Source organism: Diaporthe citri (genome assembly GCF_014595645.1).
Source record: "Diaporthe citri strain NFHF-8-4 chromosome Unknown scaffold_3, whole genome shotgun sequence".
In the NCBI taxonomy this organism is placed as follows: Eukaryota; Fungi; Ascomycota; class Sordariomycetes; order Diaporthales; family Diaporthaceae; genus Diaporthe; species Diaporthe citri.
Genome location: NW_025064848.1, coordinates 1,743,098 through 1,766,146, shown reverse-complemented (window position 1 = coordinate 1,766,146; position 23,049 = coordinate 1,743,098). Strand labels below are relative to the sequence as shown.

General features: G+C 53.5%; 9 protein-coding genes across 9 annotated transcripts; 7 read left to right on the top strand and 2 right to left on the bottom strand.

The window, feature by feature from the left end:
- Window positions 1-1,693: 1,693 nt before the first annotated feature.
- On the top strand, window positions 1,694-3,344 carry INS49_008110 (uncharacterized protein; the record flags this gene model as incomplete). The annotated part of the gene is made up of 4 exons (XM_043168855.1): window positions 1,694-2,163; window positions 2,232-2,607; window positions 2,693-3,255; window positions 3,338-3,344. 4 exons carry the CDS (start codon window positions 1,694-1,696, stop codon window positions 3,342-3,344), a joined length of 1,416 nt encoding a protein of 471 aa, XP_043026535.1.
- Window positions 3,345-4,177: 833 nt separating this feature from the next.
- Window positions 4,178-5,996, top strand: INS49_008109 (uncharacterized protein; the record flags this gene model as incomplete). Its single annotated transcript, XM_043168854.1, has 4 exons — window positions 4,178-4,264; window positions 4,340-4,435; window positions 4,687-5,110; window positions 5,215-5,996. The coding sequence occupies 4 exons, from the start codon at window positions 4,178-4,180 to the stop codon at window positions 5,994-5,996; spliced, it is 1,389 nt and encodes a 462-aa protein (XP_043026534.1).
- Window positions 5,997-6,538: 542 nt separating this feature from the next.
- Window positions 6,539-8,971, bottom strand: INS49_008108 (uncharacterized protein; the record flags this gene model as incomplete). The annotated part of the gene is made up of 3 exons (XM_043168853.1): window positions 6,539-6,960; window positions 7,016-8,651; window positions 8,720-8,971. The coding sequence occupies 3 exons, from the start codon at window positions 8,969-8,971 to the stop codon at window positions 6,539-6,541; spliced, it is 2,310 nt and encodes a 769-aa protein (XP_043026533.1).
- Window positions 8,972-10,051: 1,080 nt separating this feature from the next.
- INS49_008107 (uncharacterized protein) lies at window positions 10,052-10,609 on the top strand (the record flags this gene model as incomplete). The annotated part of the gene is made up of 4 exons (XM_043168852.1): window positions 10,052-10,085; window positions 10,141-10,154; window positions 10,218-10,421; window positions 10,493-10,609. 4 exons carry the CDS (start codon window positions 10,052-10,054, stop codon window positions 10,607-10,609), a joined length of 369 nt encoding a protein of 122 aa, XP_043026532.1.
- A 438-nt stretch (window positions 10,610-11,047) lies between these two features.
- INS49_008106 (uncharacterized protein) lies at window positions 11,048-11,564 on the bottom strand (the record flags this gene model as incomplete). The annotated part of the gene is made up of 2 exons (XM_043168851.1): window positions 11,048-11,434; window positions 11,490-11,564. 2 exons carry the CDS (start codon window positions 11,562-11,564, stop codon window positions 11,048-11,050), a joined length of 462 nt encoding a protein of 153 aa, XP_043026531.1.
- Window positions 11,565-13,673: 2,109 nt separating this feature from the next.
- INS49_008105 (uncharacterized protein) lies at window positions 13,674-15,107 on the top strand (the record flags this gene model as incomplete). Its single annotated transcript, XM_043168850.1, has 1 exon — window positions 13,674-15,107. The coding sequence occupies one exon, from the start codon at window positions 13,674-13,676 to the stop codon at window positions 15,105-15,107; it is 1,434 nt and encodes a 477-aa protein (XP_043026530.1).
- A 1,305-nt stretch (window positions 15,108-16,412) lies between these two features.
- Window positions 16,413-16,964, top strand: INS49_008104 (uncharacterized protein; the record flags this gene model as incomplete). The annotated part of the gene is made up of 2 exons (XM_043168849.1): window positions 16,413-16,526; window positions 16,617-16,964. The coding sequence occupies 2 exons, from the start codon at window positions 16,413-16,415 to the stop codon at window positions 16,962-16,964; spliced, it is 462 nt and encodes a 153-aa protein (XP_043026529.1).
- Window positions 16,965-17,656: 692 nt separating this feature from the next.
- Window positions 17,657-19,132, top strand: INS49_008103 (uncharacterized protein; the record flags this gene model as incomplete). Its single annotated transcript, XM_043168848.1, has 1 exon — window positions 17,657-19,132. The coding sequence occupies one exon, from the start codon at window positions 17,657-17,659 to the stop codon at window positions 19,130-19,132; it is 1,476 nt and encodes a 491-aa protein (XP_043026528.1).
- Window positions 19,133-21,772: 2,640 nt separating this feature from the next.
- On the top strand, window positions 21,773-22,516 carry INS49_008102 (uncharacterized protein; the record flags this gene model as incomplete). The annotated part of the gene is made up of 4 exons (XM_043168847.1): window positions 21,773-21,875; window positions 21,933-22,009; window positions 22,069-22,146; window positions 22,205-22,516. The coding sequence occupies 4 exons, from the start codon at window positions 21,773-21,775 to the stop codon at window positions 22,514-22,516; spliced, it is 570 nt and encodes a 189-aa protein (XP_043026527.1).
- Between the last annotated feature and the right edge of the window lie 533 nt (window positions 22,517-23,049).

Here is a 23,049-nt window from a genome sequence, read left to right as displayed (position 1 = left end):
ATCTTTTAAGAGCTTATTATTATTTAAACGCTTTTAATACTTATTATATAAAGCCTTTTAAATATTTCTTTTCTTTTTTTTATATTATATAAATTAAGAATTTAGTTTTAAGATTAAATTTAATTACTTAATAAAAGCTATATTTAATACATTAAGGTTTATAAATTCTTAATACTTCTTAATTTAATAATAAAATTATAATATAATAAATTAAGTAAAAAAGGAATAAATATTTAAATAAATTACTTAATTAATAAAGTTTAAAGAAGCGTTTATAGCTATTATATAAATATATACTTAAAAATAAAAAAAAATAAATAATATAAAATAAATATAATTAAGATGCACTTTATATAACTTATTTATAACTTATAAAAAGGAAAGATTATTTTATATAAATTAAGCTTATAATTATAAAAGATTATAAGTATTATAAGGGGTTTAAAAGTATAATTATAAAAGCGTTTATTTCTTAAGAGTAGTTTAAAAGGGGGAAATAAAAGAAATCTAGCTATTTAAGCATTTTAAAAAGTGGTTGCAAACCAGGGTTAGGGATGTGCGTGCAATAGAATCTGCGGCATGCGACACAGGGTTGGGCAGGCCACGGTGGCGGTCCTTTGCCTTTGCCATCCCCCGTTTTCACTCTTTCTCCCATGTGATCGACGTTTGACGATCTTTCCGAAACTTCTCAGATCTGAATTACGGAGGACGAGCTTGTTGAAGTTTATCTTCTCAAAGAATTCCTGCCACTGCAGGTTCACGGCCGCGTAAGCTGCGCGGCATCTTTTGTCTTCTAATGAATGTCGGTTGTAATCTTGGGCCAATTCCCTCAAAACTGCTTGCTGCACAATGCTAGGTAGCCTTCCCCAGTGTATCAATGCTGCCGGGGGAGATTTTGTGGCTTTGGCCTGCTGCCTGTTTCCCATTACCTCGTTGCTGGGCACTTCCATCCTTCTTCCACTTCTGGTTTGCTTCATGATGATTGGGCTGACTCTGAGAAGGAAGCTACAATGGAAATTTTGTAAAATGAGGCTTGGGATTCATTCGTCTATTTCTATCACGCCGTCGCCGTGATGAAACTAATGCTCGGCACTATAGAGGCGTAGGGAGCCACCAGCTATCAGCCCCGGCGCTGGACCGTCACCACACAAAACGCACTACTTGAAAGCTATAATAGCTAGGCATAAGTGTAAGCTTTAGTGCTGCGCCTGGTGCCGTGAGGCAGGTATGTGCTGTGTGACTAGTCCAGCTAGGCCGTAGACCCGTGGTCTGGCGGGCACTTATACCTCGGGCTTCTTGGATACACGCAAGTTCAAGCGAGGGGCGTGCACCTCAGTAATTGATCCCCTACACTCACCCCTCACCTACCGTAAAGCAGGGTTTGCACTCCATGTTCAGGGGTGTTCTTTTATCAGGAGTGCTTACAGAGGTAGTCGGAAAAGCCGTCTTCGCAAAGTGCGGACTTTGGCTCATTCCGATTCCAGGAACCTCGAGAACAGGACCCCTGTTTGGCAGATGATCCTAATCCCGGAACCTACAAGACTCCCTCAGAGCACCGTACTTTGCAGACATTTACCGAGTACTTATCATAAGGGAGCAATCAAATATTCACTAACAACCGTTCCTCTAAAATTGCACGAGACTCCTATACGACAGGCACGTGCCTGCATTTTCCATGATATCTCGGACAAGGATGAACACTCAAGCAAGGCCCGTCTCCGGCAGCCCGGTACCACTTGTCATTAATGGCCGTGATGTGACAACGGAAAGAACATTCCCAGTGATCAGCCCCATCTCGACCAGCGAGATTTGGACGTGCTCTTCGGCTAGGAGCGAACACCTGGCAGAGGCTGTCTCATCGGCCCACAACGCCTTCCAAGCTTGGTCGGCCACCAAGCCGAGCACGCGACGAGACATCTTCCTCCGTGCCGCAGAGGTCATCGCGGAAAGGAGAGAAGAGCTGGGTGGGTACATGCATCAAGAAATTGGTGCCGATAAAGCTTATCAGGATTTCATTCTGGGCCTGACCATCGAGGGCCTGAAGGACACAGCTGGGAAAATCGCAGGGGCCCTCCAAGGGGAGGTCCCCGTGTCGAACCACGATGGAAGGCGCGCGGTGATCTACAAGAGGCCATATGGTGTTGTGTTGGGAATCGGACCTTGGTAAGGACCAATACCGTCTTCTTCACCGCAGCCCGTGACGACTTGATCACCTGAGTATGCTCGTCTAGGAATGCTCCGTATCACCTTGGTTTCCGCGCCGTCACTTTCGCCCTGGCCGCAGGGAACACCACGATCCTGAAGGGCCCTGAGCTCTCGCCGCGATGCTACTGGGCAATAGCCGATGTCTTTCGACAGGCAGGACTCCCGGACGGATGCCTAAATCTGATATTCCATCGGCCGGAAGACGCAGGTCCGGTGACAGAGCAGCTTGTCAAGAATGTCCACGTGAGAAAGATCAATTTTACCGGCAGCTCTCATGTCGGCAGCATCATCGCGGCGCTTGCCGGCAAACATCTCAAGCCGTGCCTCATGGAACTTGGCGGAAAGGCGAGCGCTATTGTCATGCCGGATGCCGACCTCGACACGGCCGCCCTGAGCTGTGCTGTGGGATCTTTCATGAATGCGAGTCTACTCCAAGATTTATAACACGCCTTTTGCAAAATTTCTAACCTGTTTTTGATGCGTTTAGGCTGGCCAGATCTGTATGTCTACTGAGCGCATCCTTGTCCACTCGTCGGTTGCTGCTGCGTTCCAGTCCCTTCTTGGCCGGGCTGTCCGTCGAACATTCGAAGGCCCCTCGAATACTCCAAGAGTGATAACAGCTGGCTCTGCCAAGCGGAATCGCGCTCTAGTCGCTCAGGCTCTATCCAAGGGCGGCGAGGTGCTGCATGGAGGTAGTGACGCTACCCCGGCCAACGGCACCGAAACCATGATGCCTCCCGTCATTCTCACCAAGATGACAAAAGAAATGGATCTATACCAGTCCGAATCCTTTGGACCCAGCGTCTCGCTTTTTACGTTTGACACTGAAGACGAGGCCATAGAACTTGCAAACGACACCCCGTACGGCCTGTCTGCCGCCGTGTTCACTGAGGACCTGAAATTAGCATTGCGCGTGGCGGACAGACTGGAGTCTGGAGCAGTGCACATCAACTCCATGACTGTACACGATGAGCTTGCTCTTCCCCATGGGGGCATCAAGAATAGCGGGTTTGGACGTTTCAATGGGTACCATGGCCTAGATGAGTTCTTGTATTCCAAGACGGTTACTTGGATGGAATGACCTCAGACATCATGAGCCCAGGATCTTTCTAATCACATGCATCGGTACAAGATATTAGTGGACGTAAGAGGCTGTGACAAGGCGGGTCTGTCTATTTCCCGAAGACCTAGATAACTGCTAAGCTATTCAGTGGTCGCTTTTCAAACGGCCTCACCAAATGGCGGTGTTGCAGGCTGGTTCGTGCGTTCACTTCGATTGTTCCGGGGCGCAAGGTCAAGTTATCACCAATGTATCTGGTGGTCAGGTTTGGTGGCTCGGTTCGAGCTGCGCCTTCGACAAATTGTCTGGAACCCCGCTGTAGTGTTCCGAAGCTGTGTCCTCGATACCACAAATCCAGCGGAACCTGGTCCGCCTACCTTGACCCGTTCCGACACGCACGGCTACATGAACGACTTGTATCTTGCATTATCACTGTAACGCCAGACGTTGCAGAATGCCTTGCAACCATCCAGGGTGCCAACATGATGAACATGATGATACGAGGACGTCTCCAGTGACAAGCATGGAGTTGACGCCTCATCCAGTGACAGATAGACAATAAAAAGCGGCAATGGAACTCGAATCAATAAAAAACTAGCCGTCCGCTGTGTTTCCCATCTCTTGAAGAGCCAGCCAGTACTGTATCTAATTCATCTTCATTTTGAAATTATTCAAGACTCACCTCCCCACAAAGAAACAACCAAGCCTGTGCTGAGGCTACTTTTGAAAGTTCTACAATCTCGTTTTCGAACTTGCCGAGTGCAGCCTGTAGCATCCCCCTAGAAAAAGTCTGCTGCCTTTTCGTTTCCGTCCTTTCCTTTCCCCCCGAGCTTTTCCTTTCCATGCATATAGAAAAGAGCGGCAGTCATCTAATCCTGAATCGCAGTGTCAAAGGGACAATCACCGGCCGCCATGGCCATCGAGTCGAAGCCCGTCGCCAGCAACGTCACCAGAACGGAGCCAGACATTGCAGAAGCCGAGGTAATCAACAATGCAGAGGTAAATCACACATGGACATCTAGCGTAGTGCTGGCTTTGCCATACAGAATAGCTAACGGTGTCTGTTTGATTCAGGTCAACAAAAACTTCAACACGCTTTCGGCCCTCTCTCTCGCAGTTTCTCTCATGGCGACATGGGAGACAGTGTGCAGCACCATCGGCTCGGGTCTAGTCAGTGGAGGACCAGTCTCTTTGGTATATGGATTTATACGTATGACCAACGCCCTGCATTCTACCTGGACCAGACTGAAAACGATATTTGCAGTATCCTTTCTCGGCAACTTGTGCACTGCTGTATCGCTGGGTGAGCTGGCATCTATGTCAGTGACCCCTGACGTCCCGTTCTGATCCAAAAAGCGGTCCTGATAACTTGGACACACAGGTATCCAACCGCCGGAGGACAGTACCATTTCGTGGCCCAGCTGAGCTCTCATCGGACCAAAGCTGCATGGAGTTGGGTCTCTGGCTGGCTCACCGTGCTGGCGTGGCTGTTCTTGACCGCCTCCGCGCCTTTCGGGGCCGGCAATCTGATCCAGGGGCTGCTCACTCTCAATTATCCGGAATACGTTCCCCAAAGATGGCACGGTACCATGCTGTACTGGGCTGTTCTGGTGGTGGGTTTCCTGGTCAACCTGTACGGAGCCAGACTGCTGCCGCACATTGAGAACCTCATGATGGCCTTTCATTTACTGTTTTTCTTCATTATTTTCGTGTCAATCCTGGCCCTCTCGCCGACTAGAAACCCCGCGGCATTTGTCTTTGGCGAGTTCCAAAACAACACCGGATGGGGCAGCGACGGGATTGCGTGGTCTCTTGGAATGGTGACCGCTGCCTACGCAATGGTCGGTATGTATACCCCTCCTTGTGCCATTGCTGGTTGTTGTACTGTACTAGGACAATCTGGCATGACATTCGTGAATGAGCTGACAGTGCTGTGATCTTGTCTCCAGGGTACGATTCCGCGACGCATCTATCCGAAGAAATGAAAACCCCCCGCATGACTGTGCCGCGCGCAATGGTCGGCTCCCTCGTTATCAACGCGTCCATGGGGTTCGCTCTCCTCATCGCGATTCTTTTCTGCATGGGAGACCTGCAGGAAGCCCTCAGCACGAACACGGGGTTTCCCATCATCCAGATCTTCTACCACATAACAGGCGGAAGCCTCGCGGGCACGGGTGCCTCGACCTGCGCCATTATCTTGTCGGCGTCGGGCGCCACGATCGGTCTCATGGCCTCGACGTCTCGGACTCTCTGGGCGTTCGCCCGCGACGGGGCGCCTCCGTTCTCTCACTGGCTCTCGCAGATCAGCCCCAGATTCAAAGTGCCTACCAACAGTGTCATCTGTGTTTTTGGGCTTCTCGCGCTACTGGGGCTGTTGAACATCGTTTCCACGACTGCTTTCACCGCTGTGCTTTCCTTGACGGTGGAGAGCCTTGCCCTATCGTATCTCAATCCCATCGTCATGTTGATATACCGACGCATTCGGTCTCCCGAGGACTTGGTGTACGGTCCATGGAGGCTTCCTAACACAATCTCACTTGGCAGCGGGGTCATAGCTGTCCTTTACAACTGCTATATCTGCATATTCCTGATATTTCCACCTTTCCAGCCGGTAACGGCCCAGAACATGAACTACGCTGGCGTCGTTCTGGGCGGGGTTTTGCTGTTGGTGACGATTCGTTGGTTTGCGGGCGCGCATAAGATCTACAACGGTCCTCGGGTACCATTATAGATAATATGAAGTATCAAACGATCAGCGAGGACGGCCGGTAAGGCTCTTGCGAGTTCTGCATGAGAGTATCCATGTCGGTAGCGGTGTTGACACGGACCTTTTCCCAGCACAGAGCAGCTGTAGAGGGCCTCCTTAGTTGGTTCACCCGAGTGAGCCCCTTATGTCCCGGGCAGTCCATAAAATGTGCTTACATGTCTTTGCAGGGCCTCTCAGCTTTCTCGACGATGCCCAAAGGTCACATTTCCAAGCATGTGAACGCCTGTTGGTTGATGATCAGAATGAATTGTCCCTGCATCAGCGGCATCCTAAAATCTGTGTCTTATATTTCCCCTAGCAACCCTTGAAATCTTTTACTGAAGCAAAGAGGTCCGCCCGAGTACCTGCGTTCCACCTGCAGGATTGGGGGCCTCCAAAAGTCCACTTGTCCCGTGCCGATTGTGAGAACCGTAAAGGCCAATCATTCGCTGAAATCTTACACAAACGTCCATTCTCTGATTATCTTCCCCGCGTCCAAGGTTGAGATCGCGATTGTCTTTCACTCGCTACTTTGCGAAATGAAGATCGTAACCGAGCCATTTCCGCCTCAGTACCTGGTCGACACTGAGACCAGGGTAGCCGTATGTTAGCGGCAGGAAGAAGTACCAGCCAAACGCTGCCAGAGCCAGAATGACCACACACGCAATCCACGCGCTGAGCATGCTCTGTCCGGCAAATCGCTCACGAGCCGAGATATGCCTCTTCGGCCCAGACTTCTTGCCATTCTTGACAGACTCGGGTACCTCCTCGGTGGTATCCGCATTGAAGACAAACTCAAGCAAAGCACCCGTTACAAGTGTGGAGGCGAGATGAGCCGGGAGGTAGTGATGTAGGAACAGTTGACGGCCCATCACATAGAAGGGAAAGTAATGGGTCGCCCACGCCAAGAAGAAGAACCCAGTCGAGTTGTAAAGACGGGATCGGGTTCCTGTGACAGGTCAGCTAAGTGTGCAAACGCGTGTTCATGCAGATCCTTTACTCACTGTGATCCAAAGCATCAACACCACGCCTGAGAGAGAATTGATCCGCAGCAACGATGCCAGCATAGACCGCAAGCAAGCTGCTTGCAATCCACCAGCCGACAGGGTTACCCAGGAAGTAAATCTGCTGGCGGGTCTCATTCTGGGTCCAGAAACTAACACCCCGGAGCAGGAATGGCCACTGGTAGGGCTGCGAGGCGTACGGGTGGCTGCTGGTCAGCTGGTTGTTGTGCCAGAACATGGACCGCTGAAGCTCAAACCACTTCCTCAAGAACGGCAAGGTCTTCACCTTGCGCTCAGGCTTCTCCCTCCGCTTGTCATCTGCAGGCAGGGATGGGATGTCCTCGACCAGCCAGACATTAGAACTTGGTGCGATTTGCTTGTTGCCGTTGATCTCCTGCTGCTTGTGACCCCACTCCGGGAGGGGTGTCGTGTGAGTCCACATGGCGACTTTGCTGGGGTTATGGATGAACTTGAAGTGGCTTGAAACACTCTTGAACTCCTGATTCTTCTTTCCACCTTCGACACGAATCTCAAACAGGGTATCCTGTTTTCTATCGCCGTATGCATCCGTCAAGGACACAGTTGTGAACTCCTGGTTGGTAGGAAAATATGGGGATGCAACATCGTGCGATAAGAGGATAGTGTCGGTGACGATGTGGCGGAGTCGCACGAGATCGTGGTTCTTGACCGCGCGGCCCAACTTCTGATCGTCTTCCACCGGAATGATTTGCCAGTAGTTATTTGTGTCATTGTAAGGGTATCCGGTGACCTGCTGGCCCTGACTGGAAACCCTACCATCGTCGTAGCGCAGAGGGTAGTGGTCTTCATGACTGTGAAGGTATGTCTTGGTCTCCTTGTGCTTTATAGTGATTGAATCGTAGTAATTCACAGTGACCGCGTTGGACAACATAACGTTGTCGCTCAGGGTCTCCTGAAACTCGGGAGTCATAAAGTCATCGCCCGGCCCAGATCGGTTCAGGACCGCAAAGTGGACCTGGAACCAGAAGAGGTAGAAAACGAAGGGCATGACGATCAGCCCGAACGCTCGTGCCGCAAAATGCTTTCCAAAATCGGGCATGCTCAGGGCTCCGCCGGGGCGCTTCACATCCAACAAGTCCCACAAATCGATGGCCACAGCGGAACCAATTGTGACAAAGGCAAAAAGACCGACGTATTTCGTTGAAATGTCGCAGGAGAGGGCGAATCCCGTCAGAATAAGCCACTTCCACCACTTTCTTGAGAAGGCCTCATGCCGAAGCTTGTAGAACTTGATGTAGGCAAGCAGACTGCAGGCCATTGCCAGGACAAGCGTAGCGTCCAGCAGAATCAAGCGCGTCTGACCAATGTGGGCATTGTCGAGAAGGACAAGACCAGCAGCTACGACGCAAGCGGGCAGGCTATAGCCAGACTCCCACATGATCATGTAGGTGACGGAGACTGTCAGCGCACCGAGGATCGCTGGCAGGGAACGGAAAGCCACGAATGGAACTTTGTTCGCAACGTAGGAGTCCCCAATATTCTCGAAGTGGAAGTGCCCATCGTAGCCAACCAGCCATCCCATAAAGGCGAAGAGAAGCTTTCCGAAGGGCGGGTGCACGTCGAAGAAATAGGTTCGCTCAAGATAATAGGAGGCAAACTACAGGCAAGCTTCCGTCAGCAAGAGTACGCTGCAGAAGTGCAGTGAGGTGTAGCATTGATGCATACCTTGCCGAAGTGTACTTCGTCAAAGACGACCTCGCTAGGGTGGCTGATACCCCAGAATCTTGTCACGAAGGCGAGTGCGGTGATGATCGCAAGACCAATCTTGTACTGCAGGTCAGAGTTGTTGGTCGGCGCGCTGGCCTTCAGGAGCTTGTCGAGTTCGACATCGTCGGCTGTCGAGGCTGCGCCGTTCTTCTTGGAGCCGGCCACATTCCTCTGGCGCAAGCCCTCCTTGGAAGTCGAGCTCGAGACCATGATGGGCCTATGGAAAAGGGGGTCTAGGAGGACAAACAAAATGTCAGTTGTTGGACTTGGAGGTCCCCGTATGGGAATGTTGTGTAAGAAGGACGAGGTTCGCACGAGCAGCTCAGCAACAGCTGGCAGGATCTGGAAGGTGGGCAGACAGAACGCCCCGAACCAACCAATGGCTCGACAAGGGGGCCGACTAACAGCAGGCAAAGAGCAAGGGATAGACGGGGGACGCTTACAGGAATACGGTAGACCAGGTGGAAAGGGAAGGCAGTGGGGGTGCTGCCACTAATGAGCGTGTAGAAGAGAAGAGTTCGTCAAGGAACCATAAGAGGAACAACAGACTCGAATATGTTTATAAACAGCCTGCCCTCGAGTGAACTGCATCTGACGAGAATTGCTGGAAGGCGTCCCAAGTCAATTGAACGCAGCGCAACCTTGTTAATTTTAGACGACCGAGAAGAGAAGACGACAGCTTGGCATCAATCTGGCCCGTCGTCAGCTCCCTTCCGAGCCTGAAACAACCTGGCCCAAGCTCCACCGATTAGATAAGGGGCAGATGGGGAGCTACGGCACTGTGTAGATCTGGAAATTTATCAGAGGGTCCGCCCAGTCCGCTCGTTAACATATCTACACACAGCTGCGTGACCGATGGAGTATGTCCTGTTAGGGAGTACTAGGTAGACTCAATCAGATCGACCGGTGATCCAGTCAAATCCTCATGGTGTATTTGTCATGAGTTTGCTGTCAGTACCTTGAACATGCAGATCGATGGCCGCATGCTCCCCAGACGGCTTATTCTCACCAGGGGTAGAGGAGGCCCCAATTCGCACCTTCCAAGCTTGCTCTGCTGCACCTGGGCTATCAGTTGGCCTCCTGTCCGAAGACGGAGATGCACGCTTCCCAATGACAAAACACCGCATGACACGGAATCAATTGAAGACATTTTAACTCAATCCCCTCTCCCTAATGCTTCCAGTGCGCCGACTCACCCGAATTCCCCTCTCGTCCACCCTTGTGAGATCGTTGACAACAGCTCCTCGTGCCGCACCGTTCTCCAGCCACTTCATCCGCCCAGTCTCAACAATGGATATCGTCTTCACCAAGGATGCCGCCCCGCGTGGGTTGAACCCCTCACATAATTCTCAATTGGCTCTCACTGACGCTTGAAACAGCTGCTGGGCCTTACGTATGTTGACTACCTCGAGGACAGGATAAGGGCTGCCTCACTAACACCACCCGCCTATTCTAGTCCCAGGCCATCAAGACCCCAACGGCAATCTACTGCTCGGGTCAGATCCATTTTGACCCTGAGGGCAACCTGATCCAGGGCACCATCCAGGAGAAGACCGCTGCTTGCATCCGCAACCTCAAGGCCGTTCTCGTGGCTGCTGGCTCTGACATCAACAAGGTTGTCAAAGTCAACATCTTCCTCAATGACATGAACGACTTTGCTGTACGTTGGACTGCTGAATACGCCCGACGGCAACGTGGTCACCAAGCTGACCTTCTTTCCTCTCTTTCCAGGCCATGAACGAGGAGTACAGCAAGTGGTTCACCCACAAGCCTGCTCGCAGCTGTGTTGCTGTCAAGACACTCCCAAAGAACGCCGACGTCGAGCTTGAGGCTATTGCACTGCCCTGAGGTTGTGTGTCAGAGAGGCACCCCTTGGAGGAGGACAGACTCGATATGCAGGCCCAGGGAGGCTCCAGGAAACACAGATATGTTGAAATCAAACAATCTGAACCTTACGAGCTCGACTCTCAGGGGCCAGTTCTGTCCATCACGCATGAACCAAGATGAATTGTTGTATGTGTCTATGGCTTACCGTGATTCCGATAATTGCAACCTCAGCTCAAAATTATCTCCCTGAGTCAAGCCTGCCAGCCTCTCAATTCCAGAGGATATACGACCATGTGACTTGTGCGGTGCGGACTGACAGTAAAAGGCAGCCGTCATGGACCAGTCTTGACTGGCATCTGCAGAGAGCAACAAAAATTTGGAACCCAGAGATACTTGACATCGAGACCAGTGAAATCATTTCCTCAGGCGGCAAGAACAAGATACTTTTCGTGCGCGTTTTCAGCCCAGCTTCGCCCTAGCCATGGACCAGAGCCACCAGCCCGCCCACGAAGCAGCCCATGTGGCCGCCGCGGCCAACAAGCCTAGAGCCACCAGGACCGTCCCACGGATCTGGAAGGCGTCATCGGCCTCCATTTTCATGAGCTTCCGCTGCTTGCTGTGGTAGTACCACCTTGTCCCCTCGCTGCTTCCCGCTGGGGCTGTCGTATGGGTCGCATCGACCTTGACATATTTATATGGCGCCTCCCGGTATGTGATGCGGTGAAGCCAGCGGGGCAGGCTGCTTGGTTCCTCAGAGTGGCTGTGAGAGCGCATGATGGAATAGCGGAAGTCAACCCAGGCCAGTGACACCAGGAAGGAGACGAAGATTATGGGCGTCATGACCAGCTTTGGTAATGGTCAGCTAGCTAGCAACCTCATCAGTCGGAGACGGCGTGCTCACTTGGTAGATGGTAGTCCATTTCGCGGATGAGCCCTCCCCTGGGCTCGGACCAGCTTGGGTACGAGATGACGACATCGTAAAGCCCAGACGAGCGATTTTGAGGTCAAGACTGGAGATTGAGAGGGTGCAGGTGATGAGAGGGTACTGAAGTCTAATGGCAGATGGGAAGATGGTGCCTCAGCCCTGGTACGCGTCGAAGGTTTCGAAAGGTGCAGCTCGATTTCGGCCTGCCACATTGGGGGAGCAATGGCAACACAGCATTGCCACCGGCTTTCACTGATGCTGAGACGCCCCAGCTGCCAGCGCATCAGTCTCGAACCCATCACAGTTTCCGGGACATGCGTTGGAAACCTGAGTATTACTTCATGTCCAGCCGGTGTTGTGGTTCAGATGGCTCTGCCGAGCCTGCCGGCGAGCTGAAAGCTCTCATCACTAGCCCCGGAGGAAAGACATGCCCTCTCCCTTGACCTTTGTCATGCTGCCTATAAGCATCTTACCCAAGCACAGACCTGAACTATCAACACATGTTGTACAGCATTGCCCTACAGCTGCAGCCAAATAGAGCATATTACCAGGCCTGTTTACACACGCACACACAGCAACACACCCAACACCCATATGCCCAAGACCCATACGCCCGATAGCATTGCCCTAGTATTGCCCTATGTGGTGTTCAGTTGTAGTCTGTCTCGCAGTCACTAGGTCAATGGGCTCACGGTGTTCCCTGTGACCCTCTTACCCCTGTCCCAAGTACAGAGAGTTGCAAACCTCAATAATAAGAAAGGCGAGCATTGGACGGGGATACGGCCCAGGCAAACCAGCACACAAGATTGCATGAGGCTGGAAAGACCAGATGGCACCTAGTAGGCTGCATGCACACATGTGCCAAAGAGATTAATAAGGCTGTGTAAGGCGTCCATGGGTCAGCAAATACATATTATAATATTAAAAGGGCGGGCCTAATTCAATCTTTCATGCGAGCCATCAGGGAAACACGGGGCACAAATTCTAGCCCTCCAGCCATTACAGCAAAGATAACTCACGGCCAAAAGGCGTCTCCTGACAATCCTGTCAAGACGAAATGCTCCTCATAGATGTTGGCTAGATGTGTTTGCCATCTTCGCAGTGAGTAGGGGACTTTGTCCCAATGACAGGGTAGATGGCATTCTGGAATCAAGCATGTACTGCGTGGGCAGCCAAATGGTATTCTATGTACGAGGGGGGAAATGAAGTTGCAAGGATAGCCCCTCCCTCCATTCCTGGTTGCTGTGGAAAGGCGCGCAGTCGCGTCACCCGTATGTACCATCAGCCTTACACGTCAATGATCAGGGTCTCCTCCGTTGGCCTCAACCAGAAGGTCAATAAACACCTCCCATGAGACCTTGGGATGGACCTGGCCTCACTTGTTACGCCGGCGGCATTCGAGTCTTTTCCATCCAGGGCTACAGACCGCAAGTGTGACAACCGCTTGCTGGTTGATGTATCTCGACACCACCAAGATTGCCATTCAAGATTTCCAGTCGACATTTAATCTCTTTCGTTCACCCTTGCATGTCGCCCGCTACTATCCGCTGTCCCGTATACCCCTCGGCGCTACTTCTTTCACTGCAGTTCTTCTGAAAGCATCACTTTAGCATCCAACGTCTCTTTCACATCGTTCTTGATCTCACTTTGCTGTACCTGAGCGCAAGGCCGTTCTCTGCGACACTACAAGCCACCAGAACCCTTACTCGGCATAGCGGCAGGGGGAACCCTCATCCGTGCCTCGTTTTAGACTCCGGCAGAGGGAAACCTTGAGAGAGTAACACAATACGACACACACCTGCGCACACACAAAACATAGTGTCTGCTGCGGGTTCCTCTGGCTTTTGATCACGGTGCAGGCAACGTCGGCCAGACAGAGATGCCCCATTTCCTTTTCAACACATCAAGGAGGCCCCATTCCTCGAGGAATCCTGCCTTTGCGATCCACCAGGACAACAAGGGTACGTCAGTGCTTCTGAAACATCCACACCTAAATGCAGCCACGCAGGCCAAAGCGAGTGAGGCTCCACTGTCTGTCATTTGGCTCGGCACATTGCCCCTGATTTGTTTACTGCACGTCGGATTCCTTACTTCAAACAATACACTTTCAGGGACCAGGGCCAGGCACGACAAGAGTCGTGTTGGAAAACCTTGCCCAAAATGAGGAAGCTCATGTTCTCCCCAAAGTCCAAGGCGAGCAAGCTGACACGCCACGACAAAGACGCCCCTAGCCCGCCAGGGACAGCAGATTCCACCATATCCAGGCTGTCCATCGATGAGCCGTCCAAGTCGCCCAGACCAAGCTTCAGCTCTGCCTCCCACGTAACCACGAACTCGAGAAGCGCCGCCAACGACAGCCTGCCACCCCAGGAGTTGAAGCCCCCACACAGCTCCCCTTCCGACCGTCGCCCGTCCTCAGCCCTGGCTCCTGACGGCTCCAACGGCACCCCTCGGAGGATGGCCTCGATCCGGCCCGTCTCCAGCTTCGACGACGGCCCTACACCCCCAGCCGAATCCTCTCTCGAGGCCTCGCCTTCGCTTTCCAACGGTCGCTCAAACTCGGTGCTCTCAAGCTCCCCCAACAGCAACGCCAGTGCAATGTCTCCTACAATGGAGAGGAGACAGCATGACCAAAATGGCACATCAGACAGGATACCAGCAGGCCGCCTCAGGCCCAAGATATCAGCACAGTACCTGGCCAATGCCAGCCACGATGGAAATCGACGCGCCCCCTCTCCAAGATCCGTCGACATACCGCAGAGGGAGAGCAGCATTGGAGGGCCGGAGCGGTCAGCAGCCAAGGCAAACGCGGAAGGACAAGACGAGGTTGGCTTTGACTCGGCAGTAGGCAAGGCCGCGCTGGGCAAGACGGGCCGTGTCATGAACAAGCTTATATCCGAGAACGAGGCGCTGAAGCGAGACCTGCGAATCGAGAAGCTCAACTCGGAGGAATCGAGACGAGAGGCCAAACTGCTCCAGGACAAGATGGAGAGGATGGTCGCGGATTATGAGAGTCGTCTCCTAGAATCCAACGTCACCAAGACCCTGCTAGCCAGGAAAGAGCGTCAGGTCGAGGGCCTGCAGGAAGTTATAGAACTCGAGAAGAAACGGACGAGCGATGCCCAGACCAAGGAACAAACCTGGAAAGGCGAGATGGAGAAGATGCGAGACGAGACGACCAGAAAGGTTGAGAACGCCACGACCCACGCGGCGCTGATGGAGGGCCGGTACAACGCCATCAGCAGCCACTGGAAGGATCAAGGCGAGGAGGTCAAGCGTGCCACGACCAAGATGGGCAAAGAGGTAGCCAGTCTGGTTGCCGAGAGGAAGAAGGATGACGAGAAGATCACGACCCTGAGGGAGCTTTGCGACCAGCAAGACGGAAACATCAAGGACTTGCTACAGCAGAAGGATACTCTCACGCGGCAATTCGAAGCCTACAAGAAGGAGCAGGAGGCACTGTTACAAAATATCAAGACGAACGCATCCAAGACAGAAGCAGACCAGGAACGCATGCTGCAGGAGGCCAAGGAAACACTCGACAAGCTGAGATGGGCGCTGAACATCAAAGGAAACATTAAATGGGCCCAGTGAGCCAGGCCACACACAGTTCACACTTCTCACCTACCTCACGGGCTCCCTTGCAAACGGTCTACAACGTCAGGCCGGCCCATTTTCGATATTCTACTTCACGGCTTTCCTGCCTGCTTTCTCTGCGATTTGGAGACGGAGATACCCATTATTTCGAACGCTTGATACCGGGAACTGTCCCTCTTTTCTCTACGACAACCGGGCATGGAAGATTGCGCGATTGTCGTCCTTACTCAACAAACTCTCCTTAATTCAAGGGCCATGCACAGGGGCACAGATGCCCTGCATGAGACCCGGTTTCTTCGATTCTACCCATCATCTTTCCAAGGCATCATCAATCCGCAGCGGCGCATCAAGATCAACCACATATCACGGTGTTTCAGGGAGTCGGATGTGTCCTCTTTGTTGAACTTCTCCCAATATAAAAAGACGAGTGCCAACTGAAGACCAAACTGCACAATGGAGGGCCATCTTTCGACGGTGTTATGATGACTTTCAGTTCCTGTATGTATAGGTTCATACTTGTCTCTTTGACTGGGCATGAGACTTAATCACAATTCATACGCAAAGGATAGAAGGTGGCGTCAAAGGCTATCACAATTGAAGAAGAATTAAACCATGTCTAAAGCTGTGTCACAACGTTCTTGGACACTCTTGATGCACTCGGCCCTTTGGACTTGTGCCAGCTTATTGTTTGCCATACCCCCTGTGGTCTACTGTGGGTATCTCTAGCTGCTTGACATATTGAACTTTGGCCATTTTTCCTCCAGCCCACAGCTTCCTCCTGGCTATGATACTTTACAACACTCAGAGCGAATACCTCTTGTCCTGATTCTGACCCTTAGTATCCACGGTTGCTTCGAATTCACCATTGGGCAGTCTCTATTGCACACAATCTTGCTGGCATGGAAAACCGCAGACTGGGAGGGGTAGAGAATAGTGACAGCTATTGTTCCCGTCTTCTGCTACCCATTATTCTGCCACCTTTCTAGAATGCCTGCATTTTGTTCGCTCCTCAGTGGCAATCATCTCAATTCTGCAAGCAACCATTGGTTACTTCTCAGGCTTGCTACACTTGCTATTCACTCAGCTAGCACCTTCCATAGCTCAACTTTCCTTGTGTGCCCTGTACCTACCTCTCTTGTCCATCTCTGTTTGCTATTTATTCAAGAGCTGCCTAATCCTTCTCGAAGTTCCCAAACAGCTCCTGCCACCTGCCCCACAGTCATCATCAACCACAGCCGAAGAACCTGGTCAGATCCTCTGTGCCTATCACAATCAACCTTGACCAACCTTGACCTGACCAGCATGGCTACCGAGCCCTCCAACCAGCGAACTGTAGAGTTCTACCTGTCGAGCCTGTGGTCTTGGCTGCCAGAGGGCCACAATCGCATTCTTGAGGCACTGGAGGGCTGCGACTTGGTAAGGGCATCCACCACAAGACCACAGAGTCACGGCTGTAACTCAGCAGAGGCCATCAGAGATGGTTCTTTTCCTATTAACACAGTGCAGGAGCAGGCTGACTTCGCATGGGACGAGAAGTACCACTGGTTCCACATTCGATGCCTGGAGGACGACAAGGACTATGTCATGAACCAATACCTCAAGGCCCAGAGCGAGATGGAGATCGAGCTCAAGGAGAAGGACGTGATCCGGGACGATGGCAACCTGATCCCGACTGTCAAGAATGATCTCATCGGGACCTCGAGGCCCAGAGTCGCCATCCCTGACAAGTCGGACGACCCCAAGTTGGCTGCGAGGACGGAGCGTGTTGACATTGAGTGTCCAAAGGGACAGGGCCGCGTCGAGAAGAGAATCGAGCGGCAGGTAGTGAGCGAGACTGCAGCCTACCTGTTTTGAGCCTCGTACCGTGGCAGGGATGGCGACGGCGAGGGTGACGGCAACTTTGCGACCCTTGCTTTCCTCAAGTAGACACTCCCTCTACTTTTCGTTCTAGGTGTGCAGCGTCTACAGTAAGGTGACTCGAGGCCATCGCAATTGGCGCAGGAAAACAGCTCTCCCTTCCAGCAAGGTGTGGTCGCTCGATATGGGCCTATGCGTTTGGCATCAGAATGCGGGGAAACCTAGGATGGCTTGGGCTCTTCCATCAAGAGAATGGCAAGTCATCTAGTTTGAAAGCAACAGGGGTTGCCTCTCGCAGATAGCATCAGAATCAAGAAGTTCAGTGTTCGATATTTGCTGGATCAAAGCCAGTGCTGTCCAAGCTATGACAATTTGAGGTAGACAGCTTGTCAGGGGATGCCTGTGCGGCCGCAGTGACGATCACCTATCCACGTTTGAAATTAGCTGCTTGGAATCCAGACACCAAGATTCAAACTTCACCCAGACGCTGCGCTCGTCGGGATACATCTTTGCGTTTCCTTTCCTGGCAGTCGTCCTTAAGATTGAGTTGCACATAGCAAGCTTACGCTCACCGTCTACTCGCACGCAGAGTAGGGCTATTTTGTTAGGTTGCCCCCTCACTAGCTTGTCTCCTTCGTTTTTACCAGCCCGTGTTGCGTCCCTTCCAGAGGGCTCCCAGGACTGCCATCATGGGCCTCAGTGTGGCCGCGACTGTGGCAACCGCTGTCGTCGCTCTGCTATCGCTTTACTTGTACAGATTAAACCGGGCCATGGAGAATATCCCAGAGGAGGCATGGGCATGGAGGGGCCGCCCGTGGACAGAGAGCGAGATTCGAGAGACGTATGAGAGAATGAGCAGCCAGCCTATCGATTTCGCAAAAGTCCTGCCGCCGAAGCTGGAAAGGAGGTACGTCGTGTGCGGCGGATCAGGTCTAGTTGGCGGTGACATTGTCCTCAACCTCCTCTCTCGGGGCCAGTCACCCTCATCCATACGCATCCTCGACTCCAGTAAGCCCTCCAGGTCCGACATGATCAGCGGCTCGGTCACCGCCGTCGACTATGTGAAGACAGACATCACGGATCCAGCCTCGGTCGAGGCAGCCTTCGCCAAGCCCTGGCCCGGCGACGTTGCGCGCCTCCCCATGACCGTGTTTCACACCGTGGCGACGATCCGCCCGGGCGAGCGCTCGCTGCTCCTCTGGGAGCGCACAAGCCGCGTCAACATCGACGGCACGCGGAACGTCCTCGCGGCCGCCAGGCAAGCCGGCGCGGACGTCTTCGTCGCGACCTCTTCCGCGTCGGTATCCCTGCGGCCCGCGCGATTCCTCATCCCGCCGTGGCAATCCCAACCGCACGGGTACTTCCAGATCTGCGACGAGCGCGACTTCGACAAGCCGCTCAAGCCGCACAAGGAGTTCTTCTCCAACTACGCCTACTCCAAGGCCATCGCGGAGCGCGAGGTATGCTCCGCGAACGGGCCCGGGTTCCGTACGGGCTGCATCCGTCCGGGCAACGGCATCTACGGGCAGCCGACGGACGTGATTTGTGGGAGCATGCTGAAGCAGCAGAAGGTGGCCAGCTTCACGCCTCAGATCATCCAGAACCAGGTCAGCGGGTGGAACGTGTCGCTTGCTCACCTGGCTTTTGAGGCGGCCCTGGTGCCGAAGCTGGGCCGCAAAGGGGCGGAAGACTCTGCGCCCATACCTCAGTGTGCGGGACGGCCGTACGTCGTCACGGACACCGGGCCAGCAATACAGTGGTACGACTTCTTCCGCGCGGCGAAGCAGCTGGCCGTCACTCCAATGGAGGTCACGAAGCTTGCACCCCTGCCGCTGTACTTGGTTGCGCACCTGGTCGAGGGCTGGTCCCTGCTGCTGGCGAGGGCGCCGTTCCTGACGAGGTTGGGTCTGCGCGAGCCCAGGGGCCCTGTAAGGGATCTGCAGCCGTCGATATTCACGCCTGCCGCGTTTATCATGGTGGTAGACGAAGAGGCGAGAAAGACGGTCGAGGACGGGGGCATTGGGTACAAGGGGCTCTGTACCACTCTAGAGGGCGTTTGTGACCAGATCTGGCGGTGGAATCAGGAGCAAGAGAGCGTGGCAAGTAGTGTTACAAGAAAGAGCATCTTAGAGGCTGACATTGTGGAGACACACGTCGCTGCTTAAGGCGCCTACGGTGAGAGGGGCGATATATGGCGCTCAGTAAAGTGGGAATGTATGAGGAGACGAAGCCACTTCCCATCTCTGCGGCCGGAGCTGACTATCGGCCTAGACATTTAAGAGTATAGGTTTGATGCTGTACATATGGTCTTTTATGCTGGCGTATGTCCAACTCGGGTTACTATCAAATCAACGATGCTATACAATCACCTGAGTTTGGTTCATACTGCGCAACGACGATCTGACATGAGTGTAAGTGTGGGAGATGCAATGTCGCAGATGGTTCGTCTCGAGTTTCGCTCACCACCCGCTCTATCTCCGAGCAGTCGGGCAACGGCCGAGCCGGCTGGTGGCTTCTGAGCGCAGGGCCTCGAGTGAGCGATCAACCGGGCACGAATCCATGGTAGACTGGAGGCGAGACACGTATTCGGTCGGGTCTTTACACTGGGTGAGATCGTCTTATGAAGGAGAATGCCGAGGTTTGTCATCCGAAGTCCTGCGCCGCTGGTCAGGCGGGCATCGCAGTATATCGTAAACACCCATCTTTGGACGGTGACGTCTCTTGTGTGGCCCACCCTGTACGAGACAGAGGCGCGGGCGTGGAAATCATTTTTAGATGCGGCGATGCCGCGAGGATGGGAGCCCTCGACAGACCAAACCCGTTGCTACGCCGGGCGAGTCGGTCTCTGTGCAACGGTTGCAACAGCACAAGCTCGGTCGGCTGGGCTTCGAGGAGAAATGGAGCCTGGATTGCCGTATTGTAGATCGCGGATCGTCGGACCATTTTGGCGCGTGCTAACGATCTGGCTAGCAGGACAATGGTGTGGATGAAATGGCTGGTCGACGAGAGCTCCTGAGCTGTTGGGCCGGGCTTCGGGAGGTTGCCGGGTGCCCAGGTGTGCCAGAGGGCGACCTTTTCACGCGGACTCTCCACCGGTGTGCAGCGGTGCATGTACAAGGTACATGGTATCTGTGGGGGTACGTTCCCACAGAGGCTAACTTTATTAGCGTGGTGTCCCGGACGACACCCGCTGCAACGCAGGTACGTCCTGTACCGGCTCCTGCCTGTCCGTCCATTGTGAGTCTGCTGTCCTGGAGCTTCTCAACGTGGTGAGCCGGCTGGTCATCTTGTGATAGACATGCGAGGCCAGATAGCTCTCGCGGCATACTGCATAATCATACCGCGTATGCATAAAACAGGTGGCACAGAGGAGTGTGCACATACACATGCAACGCACGAGAAGTGTGCAACGGCCGAGCCAAGCAGGCCTCGAGACGACAGGCCAGACAGGGAGCGCTGGGCAGTGGGCGAAAGGTGAGTGGTGTCTGTTGGAAACGACCTGAGACGCTGCAGCGAATGCCCAGGCGAAGCGATAAGGGAAAAAAAACTCCCTAAATTGGATCATGAGTTGGCCCCTGTTCCATGTCAAGGCCAGGTGCCGCCGCCCTTTGCCCTTTTCTGCCCAAAGGAGACTGAGGGGCCACATGCGATGGCGACTCGCGGTGATTACGACTCCATCCAGACCAATCTGACGGAGTCGTCTGCGCGGCGCCAGCAGAGCGAGCACGTCGACACTCAGAGCAAGAGAAATAACAAAGCAGCCGTAATGAAATTGGCCCGTCTGGCCGCGACAAGGGCCACGGCACTTGCTTGGCCCCCAAAAGAAAATATTGTACATCCTGTGGTGGAAAAGACAGGTAGCCTGAGCCGGGGTTCTATGTGAAACAATTGCAGAGTTCCATTCCAGTCATCGGCTATGCCTGGGATATACAGGACAGGATCTCTCACACATGGCCGGGCACAGCAGAGTCGAGGAGACCTGCCTCCGAGGTCGTTCACATGCTCATGCTCATGCTCTCAATAAACGGTGCATACAGCACTGAACTGTCAGGCACGTCCCGGTGGCCATCAGGCAATCGTGATCGGCTGAAACGGCTGGGAAGGGGGGGAAGGTTCGAGCGAGGGAGGAAGAGAGAGGAAACTCAGAGAGGCATGGATGCTTCAGAATAACCCACCTGGCAGCGACGACCTCCACTGAAAAACCACGCGCCGAGCAGGAGCGAGGCCCGCAAGCTGCCCGATGCACTGTCGCAGCAGTCACAGGTACCTAGGGTGCCCCCTCGCAGCCAATGATGGAGCTCAATTCTGCTCTCCAGATTCGCCCTGAACCGGGCTAGACCGAGAGTCCGGAGTTTGCGCCACCAGAGACGCACATCCCTGCTCCTTTCCTGCAGGCCTCGTCGACTAGCTCCCAGCCACCCCTGTCTATCGTGACTGCAACCCCCGGTCCCCCTGCCCTTCCTCTCGGCCGCCCGCCTCTCTGAATTTCAAAGTTGCGTCAAGAGGCGTGGTACGACTGGCCCCGGGCGATAAAAGCCGCTTGCGAGAGCGACTACCTCACCAACGCACCTTCCCTCTTAAAACACCTCCCCCCCTTCTGTTTTTCCCTCTCGTCCCCGTCACGAGATACCCTCAATTCTGCCATCTGCCCAGCTGCTTCTACTGCCTCGCAGATCGGTCCGCATTCGTACGAACAATAACCAACTCACACCGTCCAGCTTCACTCAGTACACTTACCGACCCATCCGCCAGTGTATTCACAGTCACCCGCTGGACAATTACCACTATCAACAACTCTTCCCAGGATGCGTTCCTTCATCATCGTCTCCGCGCTCTCCGCGCTCCTGGTCTCGGCCCAGAACTCCTCTTTCTCAATTGACCCCACCGAGGTCACCCTCTCTGAGAGAGGTAAGCATCTCCCTGTCCCACTCCTGGTCTTGTTGACATCAATTGACACTCGAACAGCTCAGTGGTGCAGCGCCCAAAGCTCGACCTGCAACACCCTCTGCGATTCGAACCCTCAGGACAACAGTTGTGATGTTGTAAGTTCAGCACCACAGTCTACTCGCTGCCGATGGCATCAGCTAACAAGAGGATTCAGGACACTCTCGACTTCCTCTGCAACTGCCAGAATGGAAGCGCTCCTGGTCTGCAGTACTACACTCAGACTATGGATACTGTAAGAACTCACTCACATCCCACCTGTTTGCCTCAGCTGCTAATGTCCGGTGCCACAGTTCGTCTGCCAGAGGGCATTCCAGGACTGCAACGAGGCCAACGTTGGCAATGCCAAGGGCCAGGAGAATTGCACCACCAGCATCCAGGATAACTGCGGTACCCTAGACCCGGCCGACTACAGCGCGACACCCTCCGCGACCGAGTCGTCGTCGTCAGAGACGGCCTCCGCCACCTCTGGTGGCTCCAGCTCCACCGCGTCGTCGGGTAGTGCTTCCAGCTCGTCCTCGCAGGCTGCTGCCCCGACCAACATCCAGCACCTGGGTACTGGTGCTCTCGCCGCTGGTATGGGCGTCCTCGCCTACCTGTTGTAGTAGATTGGTAGCCACGGACGTTGTCCGCCTGTGGCCGGCCGCAACCGTGTTGCGCTGGACACCTCCTGTCTCTGCTTCTTGTACCGAATTTCAGCCAGCCATGCATCTTTACTACGACTAGCCACCTTCATACCTCGGTGGCCCTAATATTACGAGGAGACGACGGATAATTGCTTTTTTTCACGATGGACTTGCGCAACGGATGATTTGATCGTGCGGAGGCGGCCTATCAGGTGGGGGATGAGAGGAGTGAGAGCAAGTCGACGTTTTGCTATCTGCGAGTGGTGGCGAGAGAGGGAGCACACTGCTAGCAATACGGGCAATCATCCCAGTCTGGGATTATCTGAGGCCACAACCTACTGTCCCACTTCTGCTCAGTGATCGTTCGCTGTTTGGTGAGAACTGCAATGCCGCACCCAGACCTTGACTCGCAGGAAAGTTGCAAGTCTACCATTCTTCGTGACGAATGCTCTGGCTGGGTCATCGGTAAGATGCCAGGGAATCCAATGACAACCATTAAGAGGCATTACTGG